The 17243-nt window shown below is 47.9% G+C and overlaps 1 protein-coding gene across 1 annotated transcript in view; it reads right to left on the reverse strand.

The window, feature by feature from the left end:
* Window positions 1-5210, reverse strand: part of PAPPA (pappalysin 1) — a 2238202-nt gene extending 2232992 nt beyond the window's left edge. Inside the window, exon 1 of the mRNA XM_069609668.1 lies at window positions 3799-5210. Coding sequence (XP_069465769.1) covers window positions 3799-4177 — 379 coding nt within the window. The 5' untranslated portion in view covers window positions 4178-5210. The remainder of the gene's footprint in view (window positions 1-3798) is intronic.
* Between the last annotated feature and the right edge of the window lie 12033 nt (window positions 5211-17243).

Below are 17243 nucleotides of genomic sequence, written 5' to 3' on the forward strand. Positions count from 1 at the left end.
GTGAAGACGAAGGTGAGTGGTGAGATCCACTCCTGGATCGAGACCATCTTTTATCTTTCTTCCGACGAGAAGAGTCGCTGCTCGACTCGTCGGAGGATCGCTTTTTCGACAGTCGTCAAAGGTGATTTATGTGACCTACCTGCAGCTAACATCCCTTTATGTTCTTTCCGGGCTTTCGCTGTCATCGAAAGGCAGGATCCATTCTCTGATGTCTTATGATCGGATCCCAAACACCATAGAAACACCTGATGGGGGTCCGTAAGGGACATCTTCGCCCTGCAGTCGTGGCATTTTTCAACCCCGATTTTGGAGTTGATGATGCCAATGAAGATGCCGTTATTTACTCAATAGGTTTCTCTAAGGAACCGAAGCACGCCGATCTTCCAAAGTGATAGCTTTCGTGGAAAAACGGAACTGAAGCTAACAGTTGCTCCATGCGCTATATGTATCAGTGGTGAGGTCAACATAGGGAAGGAGGCCCTCTAATATGGATATATCAAAAGATAAGGAATGAGTGTGAGGACACAATCCATTTGAAAGCTGGATGTAAAGAGGTCCCAGGACCCAGACAGCCTTATGGATGATGCAAATGGTCTTGAATGTGATCCTTGCAGTCACTGAAAGCCAGTGGAGAGATTTAAGGGTTGGAGAGATGCGGTCCCTGGCCTTGAGGTCAAGGATAAGTCTTGCAGTCATATTCTGGATTAGTTGGAGGGGGCGAAGGGAGGAAAGAGACAGGTTGAGGAAGAGGCTATTGCAGTAGTCAAGCCTAGAGAGAATCATGACTCTGGCGACATTGATCATCTGGGGAAAGGTGAGTAAAGGTAGAATGCCTCTGAAAATTGGACTTCTTGGCAAGGTCTGTGATCTGTGGAGAGAAAGAGAGGAGTCAAAGATGATTTCAAGGTTTTTTGCCTCACAAGTAGGTGAGGGGACCCAAGAAGTCTGGCCTGAGAATTGGGGCGGGGGGAGGGCAGCAAGGAGCAGGCTCCCAATGAGAAGGATCTCTGTCTTACTAGCATTAAGGCAGAGATCATTGGCAGAGCACCATGCCTGATGAGTGGTGCTAGAGATTCTGAGCAGTCCTTGGTAATGAAGGCAGGGTATACATTTCCTTTACACCTGGAAGGTTTTAGACTTTTGATGATGGCTAGGACTTCTGGTACCAAGATCACTTTAAAGTGAAACTGGTGTGTCAAGAATTTAGGGTGGTCAGAGGAGGAGCTGGCAGGGGGGCGGCGTGTGGAGGTTGGCTTGATTGTTCAGGATTTTAGTGGCCCGATTGTCGATTTTGTTGACCATTGCTGAGTGGATGGTTGTGCACCAGGCTTCATCCTTGGTAATAGTGGGGATTGGGGGTCTCAAGTTCCTTGAAGATGGTAAAGATCCCTCTCGTGTCTGATCTGGCATTGGAAATTCTGGTGTTGTGGGAAGTGGATTTAGCTGATATAATTGCTAGCTTATAGCACTTGGCTATTTTCATGACCAAATGATTTTTGCCACACATTCTGCATGGCGTTTCTTGTTGCGCAATTCTAATAGGTCTGTGGTAAACCAAGAATTGGAGTGTCTGACCGGTTTGGCTTGGTGAGGAACTAACAGGGCAATGGTGTTAACTACTATCGATAAGGTCAAGACATAAGTGTCTGCTGGTGTGTTAGGGTCATTTGAGAATGGAGGCATGCACAAACTGCCACCAGTTTCATTAGAAATTGTATAGTCCTATCCATGGCAAGGGATGTGCATAACAAAGGACACTCGCCAGACAGCTAAAGTTAACAAATATGTATGTTTGTCTTATTCTCAGACTTATTTAGTACATGACACCAAAAAAGTATGAACTATAAACACATTGCCTAAAATGCCTTGCTTGTTTCAGAGTTAATTTCATGTTTGGTGGATATGACGGATGCACATATTCTTGGCGCAACGTGATACTACTGAAGGCATTTTGAGCATAAAATATGAGCATCTTACAGATGTGCCAGAAACAATATTATTTGGTCATAATTTGCGCAATATTTGGTGGTATTTACTTTGAGAATAATTTGCAGTGCGATGTGCGATCGAGCAAGCACATCTTTGCGCTAGGGCACATCCCACTGAGATGCGCCTGTTTTTGACAATCTGCCCCCTAGTGTGAGGAGAACTCTACTTTATTTCTCTGCTCGCCTAATGGTACCAGCATGTCCTTAATTTGTGCCCGTGCTCGCACACTGTGAAAAGCACTCACATTCAGTGCCCTTCAACCGTGTAGTCACTGCAGTATGTATATTATCATTGTTCTGTCACTTTCATAAAGAAATTGTCAACACACAGAGAAATACACCGCCACACACACAAAGCGCAAACTGCATTCCCTTGCAACACACTAACATTCCCTTTGTGTGTACACCTGCATTTAATTACAGGCATAAACAAGTTGTGTACTTGAACTCTGGCGAATGTGGGGACCTGAAGTCAAGCAACGGCAGCACTATAGTCAGTTTGAAATAACTACTGTTCTTTTATGTCAATTTGTGGTTTATAAAGAGAGCAAGTGGAAGCAAAAACTGCCGAGGTCACCCTGAGGAAAGGTGCTAACCGGTGACGTTTTGTGTTTTTAAAAAATCGCTTAACACTTGAATTGGCTGTACAGAGAGCTAGGCCTATTGACGTTTACTAAAAGTCCTGCATGGGCATACAGGGACACACGCAGATTAAGTATGCACATATAACATGTGAACTAACGTGTCCATTGCGCATGGATTTAAACTCGTATGTAATTTTCATACACAGACTGAGCATGTACCTGCTAACCATGTACATGTCACATGTATCAAGCTAACACATGTATCAATTGTGTATTGCATGAAAATGTACCTACTTAACATACATGTATAAACTATCAGGCATAGGCCTACTGCACGTGTCGTTAGTAAGCAAGCACCCCGTTTAGCATGTGGGTATCAAACATGCCTCCAACATGTATGTATCTACAGAACATTTAGGTAACAATCGTGTATTTACCTAACATGTACACATCAAGCATGTAACTACTTAACAGGCATGTCTAGCCCACGTGTCTACTGAACACATCTACTGAAAGAGTATATAGCCAGCTTGTTCCTGCTAAACGTAAACCTGCAGAATGTGTTTGGAGATAAAGCATGTTTCTAGTGAACGTATATACCTCACATGCATTGACTACTGAATGTGCATGTATCAAGCGTGTTTCTACTGGACATGAATCCACTGAACAGTTTTCTATAAAGTATGCATGTGCTGAAAATGCGTACCTTGGTCGTGTACCAAATGAACGTATGCACTGAGAACACGTTTACGTAACATGAATGCATTTATTAACACAATTCCATCGGCACGGTCATCATTTTCATCCATGTGCAGACTCGTGTATTTAGTTTTAATGACACAAGATGTGTATACGGATCACATGTATTATTTTTCATTTAGCATGACCATATTAAACAAGTAGAAGCTGCACTTATTGACTGCACATTATACATGTATAAGTAACTTAGTAACACGTGCCACTTGGTAAACTCCTATCAAATAGTCGTGTACGTCTTCATGCCGCTGCACGTATGTGAATACGAGAAACGGTATTTAGTGTGTATAATTACAGACGACATATGAATGTTTTATTAGATCGAGCTGCTCAGGTAACAGTAAATACTCGGCATGCACTTGATTTCACATCTATCAGGTAAAAAATACTTGTACACGCAGAACACATCTATTTACATCGTTCATATGGCATGCACATATCCAACATGCATGGTTTCCCGACCCACCTACCTGCTATGACGGCCGGTGATCGCTGCCCACCGTCGGGTCTAAGCCAGACTTGCAGAGTGAAGTCGTCCCGGGGCAGTTCATAGCCGTCACGGAGCCGCAGTTGGCCTCCGTGGCCATTGAAGTAGAGAGCCCCCTGCTCGGGGGCGCCCCGCGGCGGTTGTGGGCGGCGCTGGTTGTGCCTGGGCTCTGGTCCCGCGACGGAGCGTCGACCCCTTGCCAGGCTAGTGGCACAAGCGTCCCGCGGGGGGGCGCTGCGGGTCCGGGGCCGCCGAGTGTCCCTGCGCGCCCGTCGCGAGCGCTCGTCCATACCGCAGCGGTGCCCGGCGGTCAGGGCTGCGCACAGGAGCACAAGCGGCAGCAGCACGGAGCAGAGACGCATCCCGGAGCTTCCCCTCCCACGAGCCCTCCCGACCGGCCAGCTTTGGAGCCTCCAATGACCCCCCTGTACGTCCAGCTGAGCTCCCGGTGCCCTTGTGCTCACGACGTCCCTGATCGTCTCTGCGATCCCCTCCCACCGCGCCCCGTTGGCTCAAGCGTCCCCTGATCTCGGGTGCTCCTTTCCAAGTTCCTGCTCCTGGAGCTTCTCTCCGCGCTTCCCTGTGCTCTTCCCGGGGGTCTCTTGGTCCTTCGATAGGCTCTGGGCTCCGTTGCCCTGTGTGCTCCGGTGCTTCACCTGCCCCTCTCCGAGCTCCTGTGCAACGGTGATACTCGTGGGGTTCCCCTGAACCGTGTGCCCCGGTGCCTCAGTTGTAGCGGACCTGTGCTACCTACGGGGTCCCCCTGCCACTCTGCCACGGTGCTCGTCTTGGGGATACCCTACACACTGTACTCCGGTTTTTCAATTAGGGCTCGGCTCCCTCCCGTCTTCCTTCCCGGTCTGCCCTGTGCGCCCCTCGAGGCCGAGAGGCACCGTTATCCCTCTGTCCCAGTTCTCCTCTTGTGGCGCCCCTACCTCCTGTACTCCGGCGCGCCTGTCGGGGATCCCCTGCACTTAAGCTTCCCGTGTTCTTCTCCAGCCTCCACTTCTTGTGTATTCCGGGGCTCCTCTTAGGGCTCCCTGGTCCACCGATGCTCCTCTTGCTTTCTTGCTCCGTGCCCGGTACTCCAATTGCGGAGTCCCTGTTTTTCCTAGCTCCTCTACCCCGTGTCCCAGTGTTCTTCTTGTGGTTCCCCTGCCCCGCTTTTCGTTTCGAAGCTTCTCCTGTTTCTGGTGCTCCTCTGTGGGCTCCCCTGACCTCCTGTATCCTGGCTCCCCTTGTTGTCTCTCTCGCAGCTGCCCCTGGTCCACTCGTCTCACTACTTGATTTGAATTTCCTTTCCTGATTTATTTCCCTCTCCTGAAAGCTCACGTCTCAAAGACTCTCAGTTTTTCGACTCCCCCTTCCCAAAAATATGTTCTCTTCACTTCTTGTGGGGCATTCTCCCCTTTCTTTTTAATATAAGCCACCCCTACCTCTCCGCAGAGCCCACTCCCTTCGCAAGTACTGGGGGAAGGATGAGTAAACAAAAGTATGCTCTTCATCCCAGGGGGGCGGGAGGAGCCCCCCACCTCACCATCCTACTCACCCCCAACAAAAACATGAGGGGTATGAAAAATCAGACAGCTGCGAGGTCAGACACAGGAGCAAATCCGGGCACATGGACGTTCTGATTTTCAGCAGGACACCCAGCACAGACCAGATAGGAATACAGTGATGCTAGTGAAGTTGCTAATGATGCTGGCTCGCCGCACACCCTCTTCGCTGCTTTCCAGAGCCCGACAAGCAAAAGCACGGCGAGATCCAGCACGTGGGATGCTTCTACCCCCTCCTTGCTTTTCCAGAAGATACCCAGCGCAGCTCGATGAGGGACGAGGTGATGGGGATGACGCTACAGCCCCGCACCTCTCATCGAATGCCCAGCCATCCAGGCGGGGCATAGAAAAGGTACAGCCAGTCGTACTTTGTCTGCCGTCTACTTGGTGTTTATAAGGGCACCCGATACGGTCCAGGCACCATTGATGCCGTGAGGGCAACGAAAACGAGTGCAAACTACACCGCTCTTCTTTGCCTTACACCCAGGGCTGAGAGAACCAGGCATTCGGACACTGGCCATCTCTGCTCCCCATCATGTTATCCTCCCTTCGTCATAATTTGATGATGCAGGTGACATTGACACGCTCTCCACCCTCTTATTTGCTTTCAAGCCTCCCACACTCCGGGTCCCTACGGGACCCACTCGCTTGTGCCATTTCTACCAGCACCCCAATTAGAGAACCCCCAGCACAGAACAGACTGGAATTAGATGTCGAGAAGGATTCTGTCACCCAACACCTATTTTCTTAGCTAACTAGTAGCCACCCACACGGGGATCAGAATAGGAGCAGGGGGTTGATTCTGTTTCTCCTGCCCCTATTAATCCAGAAGCAGGGCGCTGCTACCTTTTGTGCACCCTCGTGGTCCTGTTCAGCCAGCCACTCAGGCAGAGTAGAAGCGATCCACACACTTGGGATGCTTTGCCTCCTCCCCAATATCCCGGAGCACAGTTCCTGCAGCAATGGCCGCGCACGCGCCCCCAGCCGGCTGAGAGAAGAGATCCCGGCATCGAGACACTTTCTGCCTTCTCTCTTGTATTGTAAAGGTCATTCGCATATCCCTCCAAGCAGAGAACAGAAGATTCCAATCACGTTGACCCTTTAGGCTCTCTGCTAGTGTAGAGGTTCCTGACACCCCCACACCCCAGAAAGAGAAACATGTTTGTCTAGGCACTCGAGCCGTTTTGTACTATTCCTACTATTCTAGAGGATGATAAGCGCAGCCTGTAGAGCAAAGTCCAAGCCCCCAGCACAGAGAACATAAGAGCTATAGGCAACTGAGCGGATTCTGCCCTTGTTGCTATTTCAGGTGACCCGCGACACAAAGTATTGAAGTCTCCATATCTTGTCTCACCGGCCCAGTCAATATGTACAACATTCAAGACAAAATAATGGCACCCAACAAAAAAAACTTCAATCAATTTCTGAAGCACTACCGGGCTCTGTCTGATCACCCATTCAGTGCACAAACTTCGCTAAAACTTACAATTCTCCGTAGAAATGCCCTAACCAATTAAAGCGCCCATTTCCTTTGTATTTCTTCTTTAGAGTGATGCAATCTCGGGAAAAGGTTTCCCCTGCTCGGGTGCCCCTCCGTGCACATTCTGATCGGCTAATCCAAGTGTTACAGCGTGTCTCCGGGGCCCCCATTCGGGAGCTGGGAAACGGGATCCGACATGAGCAAGGATGAGAGGCACAACTGAGGGAGCTGGACTGTGCCTAAAGAACATCTAGAAGTGTGTGCGGGCGTATACATACAGATGAACAGGGTACTGAGAGGCACATGTACAGCAGGGTCTTCCAGTACATACACAAAGTACTGGAGTAGTATGTAAAAAGTAAACCCAATACAAGCACTTCATGAGTGGAGGTGACAAAGGTTTGGGGATCATGCACAGGGGTAGTACAGGAACCTCTTCCAGACAGAGGAGATGATGGACTTTGAGGGCAAACTTGAATGTATGGATAATGTTAAAGTTTTTGATTTCTGAGATAGTCCTTCCAGTAGTGGGGGTAAGGAGGCAGACGGGGCTGAACGGAGAGGATGCACACATTGGGAATGGATAGAACGACTGAGATGAAGAGCCAGAGTGGAGGGCGTTAAGTAGTAGTAGTAGTTTGTCGTATCACTCGTTTACTGCGAGTGCAAAAATACTGAATGCAAATATGCCTGTTTTTTCTCGAATTACTGCGTAGGGGGCGTTGGGTACGGGTAATTATGAAGGGGATTATGGGGGGCTGCGGGGGTCTCCACCCGCATATAATTGCGCAAAACGAAGGGAAAATGCAACATCTTTCCATTCTGTTTTTTTTTTCTTTTGCCACATTCACATATATCCGTAGTTTGTCATTTGTAAAGTGCCTTCATCCCATTGGTGTGACCTCAAAGTGCTTTTGGGTGAACGACCTCTGGGGACTAAAGTCCAAGGTATTGGAAAATTGTCAGAGAGTTTAGGATTCATGTGTGCATTTGGCAAAAGGGAAGTTGGGTGGGATGGCCAGGCCCCAGTTAGCTACCCCAGCTATCTAGAAGTGGGCAACACCCGGAGATGCTGGTTACCAACTAAGGAGACAGACAAATCCATGAGCTCATTTTAAAACAAGTAGAAGAAATGTAAACAGGGGGTGGTGTTGCATAGAGAAGCATTGGCGTGAGGACGACAGAAGCAGGGGAAGCTAGACAGACTGAGGGTTGCAAGGTTGAGAATTGTGTTGTGTGGGTCAAAGGAGTAGGTAGGAAGGCCCATGAAGAGGCGACAGCAGCATTCAGGGGACTGGGTACTAAGGTGAAGATGAGAGTAGGAAGGTCCATGAGGAGGTGACAGCAGTAGTCAGGGGACCGAGTACTAAGGTGGAGATGAGAGTTTTTGTGGAGTAGTAGCTGAGAAGGGGCCAGACTTTTTAGCTGTAAAACAGATACATTGGGCGGTATTAGTGGTAGAGGTGATAAACTGGTGGAGTTAAAGTTTGCTGTCGAAAAGGGAGGGCCCAGGGGGAACACCCAAGCATTTCCCCCTGAGGTGTTTTTGGGCGCTGCACAGCCCAGCGAGCTGGCCTCTGCATAGAGAACCTTCTCTGGAGATATATAAGTGGGCAGGGAACTGTTAGGACATAGCGTTTGTCTGGTCGTTGTTCCCGAACCTTCCCTGCATTGGGCTGTGTTGGTGGCGTCTGTTTTGTAGGTAGGGCATAGGGATTTAGGAGAGGGCAGAGGTTTTTTTGGGGAGGGTGGGATATATATATATATATATATATATGGAGAACAGTATAGATAAATAGATAAAGGGGGTGATGTAAATGAAGCACCGCCCCGCCTTACCTGCGGGGGGATCTGCCTCCAGGCCACTGAGGGCCAGTTTCTCTTTTCTTGTTCTGTTTTTGGGTGGGTTTTTGTCAGAGCTGCTCCTGCGGGCCCCTGTTCCTCCCGCGTTGGTTTTGGTGTTGCTGTGGGTGTAAGGGCTCGGACACGCATAGGTCTAGTTACTGGGGAGGTCAGAAAGTAATTGCCTTTTCCTGGTTGTGAGCTCCGAGAGTGCACACAAGGTATTAGCGCAGTGCCGGTTTGTGCCACATGGGGGCAGTGTGGTGCACACATTAAAGGGGTAGCCACATTCCCTTTCCATCGTGAGTGAGATTTTTGGTATCAGTGTCCGGTGATTAGGGGAGCTGGGCAGACTGGTCAAGAAGTTGTTCTGTCATTAATTTCATTCAGTTTTGGTAGGACCCACACGTTTGTATCCATTTGAAAGGGGGAGTGCAGTTTTACAGTTTGGCCACAAGGTGGCAGTGCAAAGCAGGTTGTTTTCTCATTTGTTTGCAGGGAGAGGTGGGGGCGTCGGAGGTGGGCCTAAGTAAATGAAAAACCAAAAAAAGGTAGAGAGCATCTTTATCTTTACCAGGCTATTTGGTGTGGCTTAGGTGAAGGGTGAGAGATAGGGGCTAATAAGGGTGGACAGTTTTATCCATTGGGGTGGGGGTGTTAACGGTGGTGGTTTTTGGGGGTGGTTTTGTAGCACGTGTTATGCAGTAAGGTAGCTAGCAGAAGCCGTGGGGAGATCTATATAACCAGGACCAGGGGGAAAAATACTCTGGGGTGTGGCGAAGCATGATAGTTCGCTAGGGGAGCAGGATGGCAGTACAGGGTGCTGGCTGAGACTATGGGGTTGGTGGACCCCCAGTCTTTGTGGGAGGCACTGAGTATTATAAGCAGGGCATCAAATGTCCAGCAGGAGGGAGCAGTGCTTGAAGCTACGGTTGAAAAGGGCCCCAAGGACAGGAGGCCACATCGCAGAGTGGCTTCAGACGGGCCTCGCTGCGGTGGTGGCTTGCAGCCCGTCAGCAGGGAGGGGCGAGGTATGGGACAAAAGGGCCAGAAAGAGTAGGGGGGATATACCCCGGAGGGCAACTAGGAGTGGGGGAGCATATGGGGGGATAGGTAGCCGGCCAGGAGTAAATGAGCTGGGGGAGGTTGCAAGCGGGGGAAGAATGGGGACAGAGGTGGGCACAGGTTGGTTTAGCTATGATGTTAGGGTCAGCTTGGGTCCAAGAGGAGTGACGGTGCAGAGGGGGGAAATACCTGCAGAAGAGTGCAGAAGGGAGAAGGAGGACTCTATCCCCGTTAGATAGGGAAGGATGGGTAAGGTATGGAACGACCTTCCTGCAAAATGGGGTGGTATGCGGTGGGAACGGCCCGTGGTTACAGAGGATGTGGAAGGAGGGGGTTTGAGAGGGGCCTCTCTAGCAGGCAGAAGAGGACAGACTAGAGGGTGCAGTACGGCCCCTAGCACAGTGGAGCCCAGGGTGGAGGAGAGAACCCCTCGCCCGAGAAGAGAAGAGCAGGAAGGGGTTGGCGCAACCCCGTTGAGAAGACGTCAAAGGAGCATCGGGGTGGAAGATCTGCCTGGCCCGAGTGTACGCTCACAGCATGAATGGTATTTAACAGGGGAGGATGAATTGGTGGGAGAGAATTGTGTGTGTTTGGGGGATAAGGAGCAAGGAGAGTGGCGGGGAGAGAAAAGGTGCAGAGGGGTTTAAGGTTTGAAGGGGAAGATGGGGTACGGGGTAGCAGGAGTGCTAGCGGATGGTGGGTTGATTGGCCGGGAGAGTCTGCTGATGTTTTTTGTCCCCACAGCAGGATTCCAGTGAGGAAAGAGAGGGGGAGTGTCGGTTGTGGAGGCCAGGATGACACATCTAGGTGACGGCGGGGCAGGAAGAGGTGAGCAAGAAATGGAGTGGTCGGCGGCATGGGTCAGGCTGGGTACTAGGTGGAGGAAACAGTGGGGGGTTGGGGCACTGGGGAATGGGGAGGAGATGTAGAGGGTGTGTGCTTGGGCGTTGGTGAAGGCAAACGGAAGAAGTGTCTCCTCAGTTGAAGTACAAACGGACAAGGTTGCAGAGCCCATGGCCCAAGGGGTTGTAGATGTTCCTAAGGAGAGGACGGTGGAGAGTGCAGAGAAGGACAAGAAGATGCCTTATATGGGTATTACAAAGCCAATGGGCACGCATCTGATGGTGGCGACAAAAGAAAAAATATAGGAAGGGGAGTTTGTGGATGTTTTTAAACTCTTGCACAGGGAGATGAGAGCAAAAGAAGGGTCCAAGGAAGAAGAGCGGGAGTCGGCCGCAAGACCAAGGGTAGCGATGCCAATTGAAAATTGGACATCAGCATTTATTATATATGCAAGTGTTTATTGCGAAAAGTTCCCCGAGAGGTGTGTAGCATTGCTAAAATACATAATAACAATAATTTCGCATTTATATAGCGCTACGAACCCTCAGGTATCTAAGCGCCGCTTATCACCACCCACGGTGTGTGGTGCACATTTATCGACCTCGGAAGGATGAAAGGCTGAGTTTGGCCCTGCCAGGATTTGAACCTGCGTTGGCAAGCTCTGCACGGATGTCAAAGCGAGCGCTCTACTCGCTGTGCCACTTGACCAGCTAGTGTTAGACGTAATAAGATAAGCCTTTACGAGTTTTGGGGTATTTGCATGGGTGAGATATGATGAAGAATTTAGGGCAAGGATGGGTGAGGACAGGTGGACTGTATGGGAGAGATTCACATGGACCAATGGCTACAGTGGATGGCGCCTACGCGCCCACCACCAACGCTGCATACAGCAAGTGGTTTACCCATGCCTTACTGGGCCTTTCATGGTCGCCCCGCCTCAGAGGGGGCGGGAGGAGGAGGCGAGGGTCAGCCATCATCAGCATGCTGGGTATTCAATAAGCAAAGCTGCATTAGTATGGTGTGCAAATTTAGGTACAAGTGTAGCCGATCTGAAGGACAGCATCCGGTTAAACAATGTTTTCAAACAGGTGACAGAGGGAGAGGGTGTGGGCAGGGTGAGGAGCTGTGGGGAAAGGCCTATACTCAAGCAGAGGTTTTGGAAGAGTGGCTCAGTGTTTTACCCGGATACGGAAGGGGCCAAGATTTTGAGGGATGGTTTTCGTGATGGTTTTAAGTTGGGTTGTCAGGGTCTGAGGGTGCAGAGGTGGGTGGAAAATGTGGAATGTGGAAGCAGTGAGAGTTAAGCTGCAGAAGGAGGTGGCAGCAGGGAGAGTGGAAGGGCTGTTTGCGGATTTGTCGGGTGAATTGGTGGTGTCTCCTTTGGGGGTCATGCCTCAGAAGGCAGCAGGAGAATTAAGATTAATTCACCATTTATCATGGCCAGAGGGCATGTCAGTGAATGACTTCATTGCACCGGAAGATTGCGGGGTGTCCTATGCCAGCGTAGACCAGGCAGTGGGCTTAGTGAGGGAGGAAGGTTGTGAGGAGTTCATGGCCAAGTGCGTTATTAAGGCAGTGTTGTGTTTGTTACCAGTGCATCCAGAAGATGTTTGGCTGCTGGGGATGCAGTTCGAGGGCCAAATATATGTTGGCAAAGCCTTGCCAATGGGCACTGCACTTTCATGTGCATTGTTTGAGCATTTTAGCTCCTTTCTGCAGTGGGTGTTTACTTACAGTTTGGGTTGTGAGGGAGTGTTGCATTATTTGGATGATTTTCTTCTCATCAGTGGGGCGGGAAAGGAACAGGAATGTCACCGGATGCTAGAGGTTTTTCAGGCATTGATGAAGGCATTGAGAGTGCCATTGGCGGAGGATACAACTGAAGGGTCGGCGGTGGTGTTGACCTTTTTAGGGATAGAGCTGAATTCTGTGGCCATGACCTCACGCTTGCCACATGACAAGGTGAGCAGGCTTCTAGGGTTGCTTGAGAAGGCAATGGCGGCCCAGAAAATCACACTGGTGGACATGCAGAGGTTAGTGGGGCATCTCAATTTCACGTGTCGGGTAGTGGCCCCGGGTCGCACATTTTGTAGAAACATGGCACACTCTATGGCGGGGGATAAGTACCCACATCACAGCATGAGGAAATCGGAAGCGGTCAGGGTGGATTGCAAGATTTGGCTAAGATTTCTGGAAGAATTTAATGGGGTGTTGATGTGGCTGCAGGGGGACCCATTTTCATAGGAAGTTCAAGTTTTTTCAGACACAGCAGGTTCAGGAGCTTTTGAAGTGTTCTGGAGGGATAAGTGGTGTGCCGAAAAATGGCCTGAGCATTGGCAGAGAGGAGGAGGGAGCATAGCCTTTGTGGGGTTTTTCCCATTGTTAGTGGCAATGGAGTTGTGGGGCAGAGAGTTGGAGAATAATAAAGTACATTTTAACATCGACAATGAGGCAGTGGTCGATATTGTCAACAGGCAGTCAGCTAGGGACCAGAGGGTAGCCAGTATAAGGAGAGAATTTGTACTGCGATGTATGAAGTTGAATGTGGTGTTTAGAGCAACACACGTGCCAGGGAAGGATAATGGCATAGCTGATGCATTATCTCGTTTTCAGTGGCAGAGATTTGGTGGAATGGCACCAAAAGTGGACGTGATCGGGCATCGGATCCCGGTAGAGCTGTGGCGGCTAGGAAACTGAGATCACTGTGCTTAGTAGAGGGTTCTCTAGGCCTGGCATCTAGGACTGCATACAAGAGGGCATGGTTGGACTTTATATAATGGGGAGCACACAGTTGGAAGGGTATGGAGGATGCAGAAGAGAGAAGAAGCGATGATGTGGTTGATATTATACTGGGGTGTATGGACAAGGGTTGGTCCAGGGCAACGATAGCCGGGAAACTGGCAGGCAATGCTTTTTCTGGGAATTTATTTTGTTTTAAATTAAATAGTGGGTTGAAACAAAATAAACCTTTAACTAATATACAAAGATACACATCGATATGCTTCATACGTACAATTCTAAAACCTTTAAAAACTGTAAATAATGATTAGAACAATATTCATAATTTAAGGAAAAGGAGAAAACAACAAAGAAAAAAGAAGAAAAAGAATATTAAATAAAATCTCAGCTGCACAAAGTATCTAAATCTAGTGCTCTAATAAAACCTGTAATAGCAACCATTGAAGAGGTAGTATGACCCGCGAGAAGAAGGGACCATATAAAAGAATGCCCCTCAGCCGAGTTAATTTCATGGAATTTATAATATTTCTTAAAATATATGACACAGAGATGAGAAAGGGCCGTACAATCAAGGACCCAGTGTCTCAGTATGTCCTTACCATTTGTGTAAAATCTGCAGCTAGCTTGATCCAAATGAATCAAACCAAATCGAACAAGAAGACTCTTAGTCCGTATCATGTTCCAACAAAAACGCAGGAAGCTCAACCGAGTTACTCTATCCGGGTAAATGCTAAGATATGGTGCTTACGTACCCAGATATTTATGTTCTCCATGCAAATGTTGAAGGGAACTATAGGAATGTAGGGATTCCTGCGTTTGAATCCAGTCCCAACGGAACAGTCTAGATTTTACTTTCATGGGGTTGTTACAAAGTTTCTCGTTGAGCTTCCCATGTCTTCCAAAATACCACCACATAGTTTATAGATTGCTTTCAAGTGCACAACTCCCTGGTTTATATAAATCTTATTTAGATCTATGAATAGTGAGTTCACAGGCGGGCAAACAAGCTTTCTTGCTAATGAAAGAAGCATGCTCTGGTCTTAAGCGAAACTATACCCAACTCGTATCTTATTAATGACAGCGGAAGGGATTTTGAAGCTAGCAATATTCTTTTCCATATTTCTCCTTCCAAAAGAGGGAGTAATTCCAAGATCCTTATTGGGTACACCTCTACTCCATATAGCAATTTCGGAACTTCTTTTGCTTCATTATAGAGAACTGCTGGTTTAAGAGAAAATTTTACCAAATTTAGAGTCCACTCTTGTCAATTGGTTTGCCAGAGCGGAGTCTCTAGACTTAAACCAGGCATATATTCTAGAAATACTTGTACCCGCATTCACCATGAATCCCAAATATGTAAGGAAGTTGACCTTCATGATTTCTGTTTTGTTAATGTACCACCTATGTTTAAATTGTTTCCTTGATTTAGTTAACTGAATGATTTGTCTTTTTAGGGTTAACTATCAGAGAAAGATCTTTCATATATTTCACAAAAGCATCAATTAGTCTCTGCAAGCCAATTGCGGTCACGTCAAACAATAGATAGTCGTCTGTGTACGCCAGCCATTTAAATCTGAGCCCGAGTATTTTGGGAGAGACTAAGCCTGCAGATGATATGTGTTCTGCAACATCTGCTAGGTACATGTTAAAGAGCTGGGGTGCTAACATACAACCTTGTCGTTCACCCCTGTCCACTGGAATACTTTCAGAAAGGGCCCCTGAATGATTCAGACGTACCCTTAATGATGTGCCTGAGTACAGGGACATTATCAGTCTCAGTAGACCCTTTCGGTATTCCACATGATGCTAGTTTGCGCCAGAGCAGGCCCCTATTGACCACTTCAAAGGCAGCAGTAAGGTCAAGGGGGGGCCACACATACGCTCTCATATGTTCCATTCCATGCAAGGGACTGTAGACAATTCACTACAGTTCCATTAAGAAAGGTGCCCATATTATGCCTGAAACCAATCTGCCGTTTCTCAAGTTTCCCCGATACCGCTAGCCACGACTCCAGATGCGACCACAGGATAGATGAAAAAACCTTACTGTCCGCATCTAGAATCGCGATTGGGTGGTAATTCAGGGGATTAGACCTGTCACCCCTTTTAAAAATGGGTACCATGTACGCAGTTGACCAAGACGAAGGATACTCCCCGCCTTGATAATATTCTGAAAAAGAGAGGCTAGAACCTCGGTCCATACATAGGAATCACCCCTGAATAGAAGGTTTGAGAGACCGTTCGGCCCTGGGGCATGAGAGGTACTAATCTTGCAGAAGCATTCCCAAACTCTTTCGATACTAAAGTCATCCTTGGTTAGATCGTTATCATTATCGCATAGTTCAAGTATTTCACGTTGTCCCAGAGGTTCACGTGCAAAGACTCTGGAAAAATGGGAAACCCACACTGCCTCATCGACTCCATTCAACTGAGACTCTGGCTGAATGTTGTCAACCGCATTTATAATCTGACAAAAAGCTCTTGCATCTTTGTCCTTGAGACAACAAAGCATCACCTCTGCATCATCCTGAATATGCTTATTTCTGGACTGGAGGTGCTTTTTTATCATGTCCGATCTTTTGCCTCGTACATTTTTATATGGGCCACTGCTTCTTCATTATATGCATGGGTGTGAGGGGTATGTCTGCCTCCCGGATGTCCTCTCTTACTGTGTCCACCCTCTATTAACAGTGATGTTACAAAATTCCCAAAGTTCACTGGGGTAAAAACGTGGTATCTCCATGCTTCTGAATTTGAATTCAAGTAGCTAGAGCATATATAATTAAACCTCCTCACTGAGCCCCCATTCCAAGAGATCCTATTTCCTTGTAATTAGCTACAAGCTCTTTAGAAACTGCTAATTCAGGCCGAACCTGCCCCTGAATAAGCTCAATCTGAAAAAGGGTTTCCACTATAGCGTGGTCACTGTGAGCAGTAAAATGAGTTTCAAAGTTAATACATCTCAGAGACAACCAATCATCAGTATAAACATAGTCCAGAACTGATGTACAGTGACCACTGGTCCATGTAGGAGAAATAGTTGAGCCCCGGTCATTCAACAAGAATAAACCCAGGCCTTCCAAACGATTGTAGGTCAATTGGTCGAATCTAAATGGTCGACAGGACAAATGGTTGACACCAAAAGGTCGACAGGTCAAATGATCGAATTTATTTTGTTGTTTATTCACATTTTTTTGGGGGGTCCCCCCAACCCCTTTTTTTTGCTAAAAACCCCTTTTTTTCCCTAAACGAAAACCAAAAAAATATATATAACTAAAAAAAAATTTGATCATTTGTCCTGTCGACCAAATTGTGTCGACCATTTGACTAGACACCCTTCCAAACATGTAGACCAGAGCTTCCCATTACTATTATTTTTGTTCTTACTGCCTAAATCATAGTCAACTATTGCATTCCAATTGTCATTATTAAACCAGTTAGAGTTTAGGTCTCCCGCCAAGATAACGTGTCTCCTAGTTAGCGTGGAAAACCATGCCACTATGTATTCTCCAATACCCTGCAAAATTTATTCCAGTTCTGCAAGCCTTTCGTGCCAATACACGTTAATTACCAGTAACTCCAAGCGTCCTTCTGTAAAAATAATTTCAATAGTGGTAGCTAGGGCACTTCGAGAGATGCCATTGGAGCTTAGGAATTTAAGTGCAGGAGAGACCTTTATCAGTGTAAGAAGTCCACCTGAAGGCCAATTTACCGGTCACCACATATCCCTCAAGCGTGGGGAATTGCATCAACCATATTTCTTGCAGGGTGATAACAGAAAAAGTGCTCAACTGCTTTTTGACCTCTACCGAGGAAAAAAGATGCCCATGACCCCTAGCATTCCAGCTGACTAAATTCAGCAACTTATTTTTAGGGGGATCTAATTTGGTGTACTGTCCACTG

This window comes from Ambystoma mexicanum, chromosome 8, assembly GCF_040938575.1.
Source record: "Ambystoma mexicanum isolate Mex_15411 chromosome 8, UKY_AmexF1_1, whole genome shotgun sequence".
Classification (NCBI taxonomy): Eukaryota; Metazoa; Chordata; class Amphibia; order Caudata; family Ambystomatidae; genus Ambystoma; species Ambystoma mexicanum.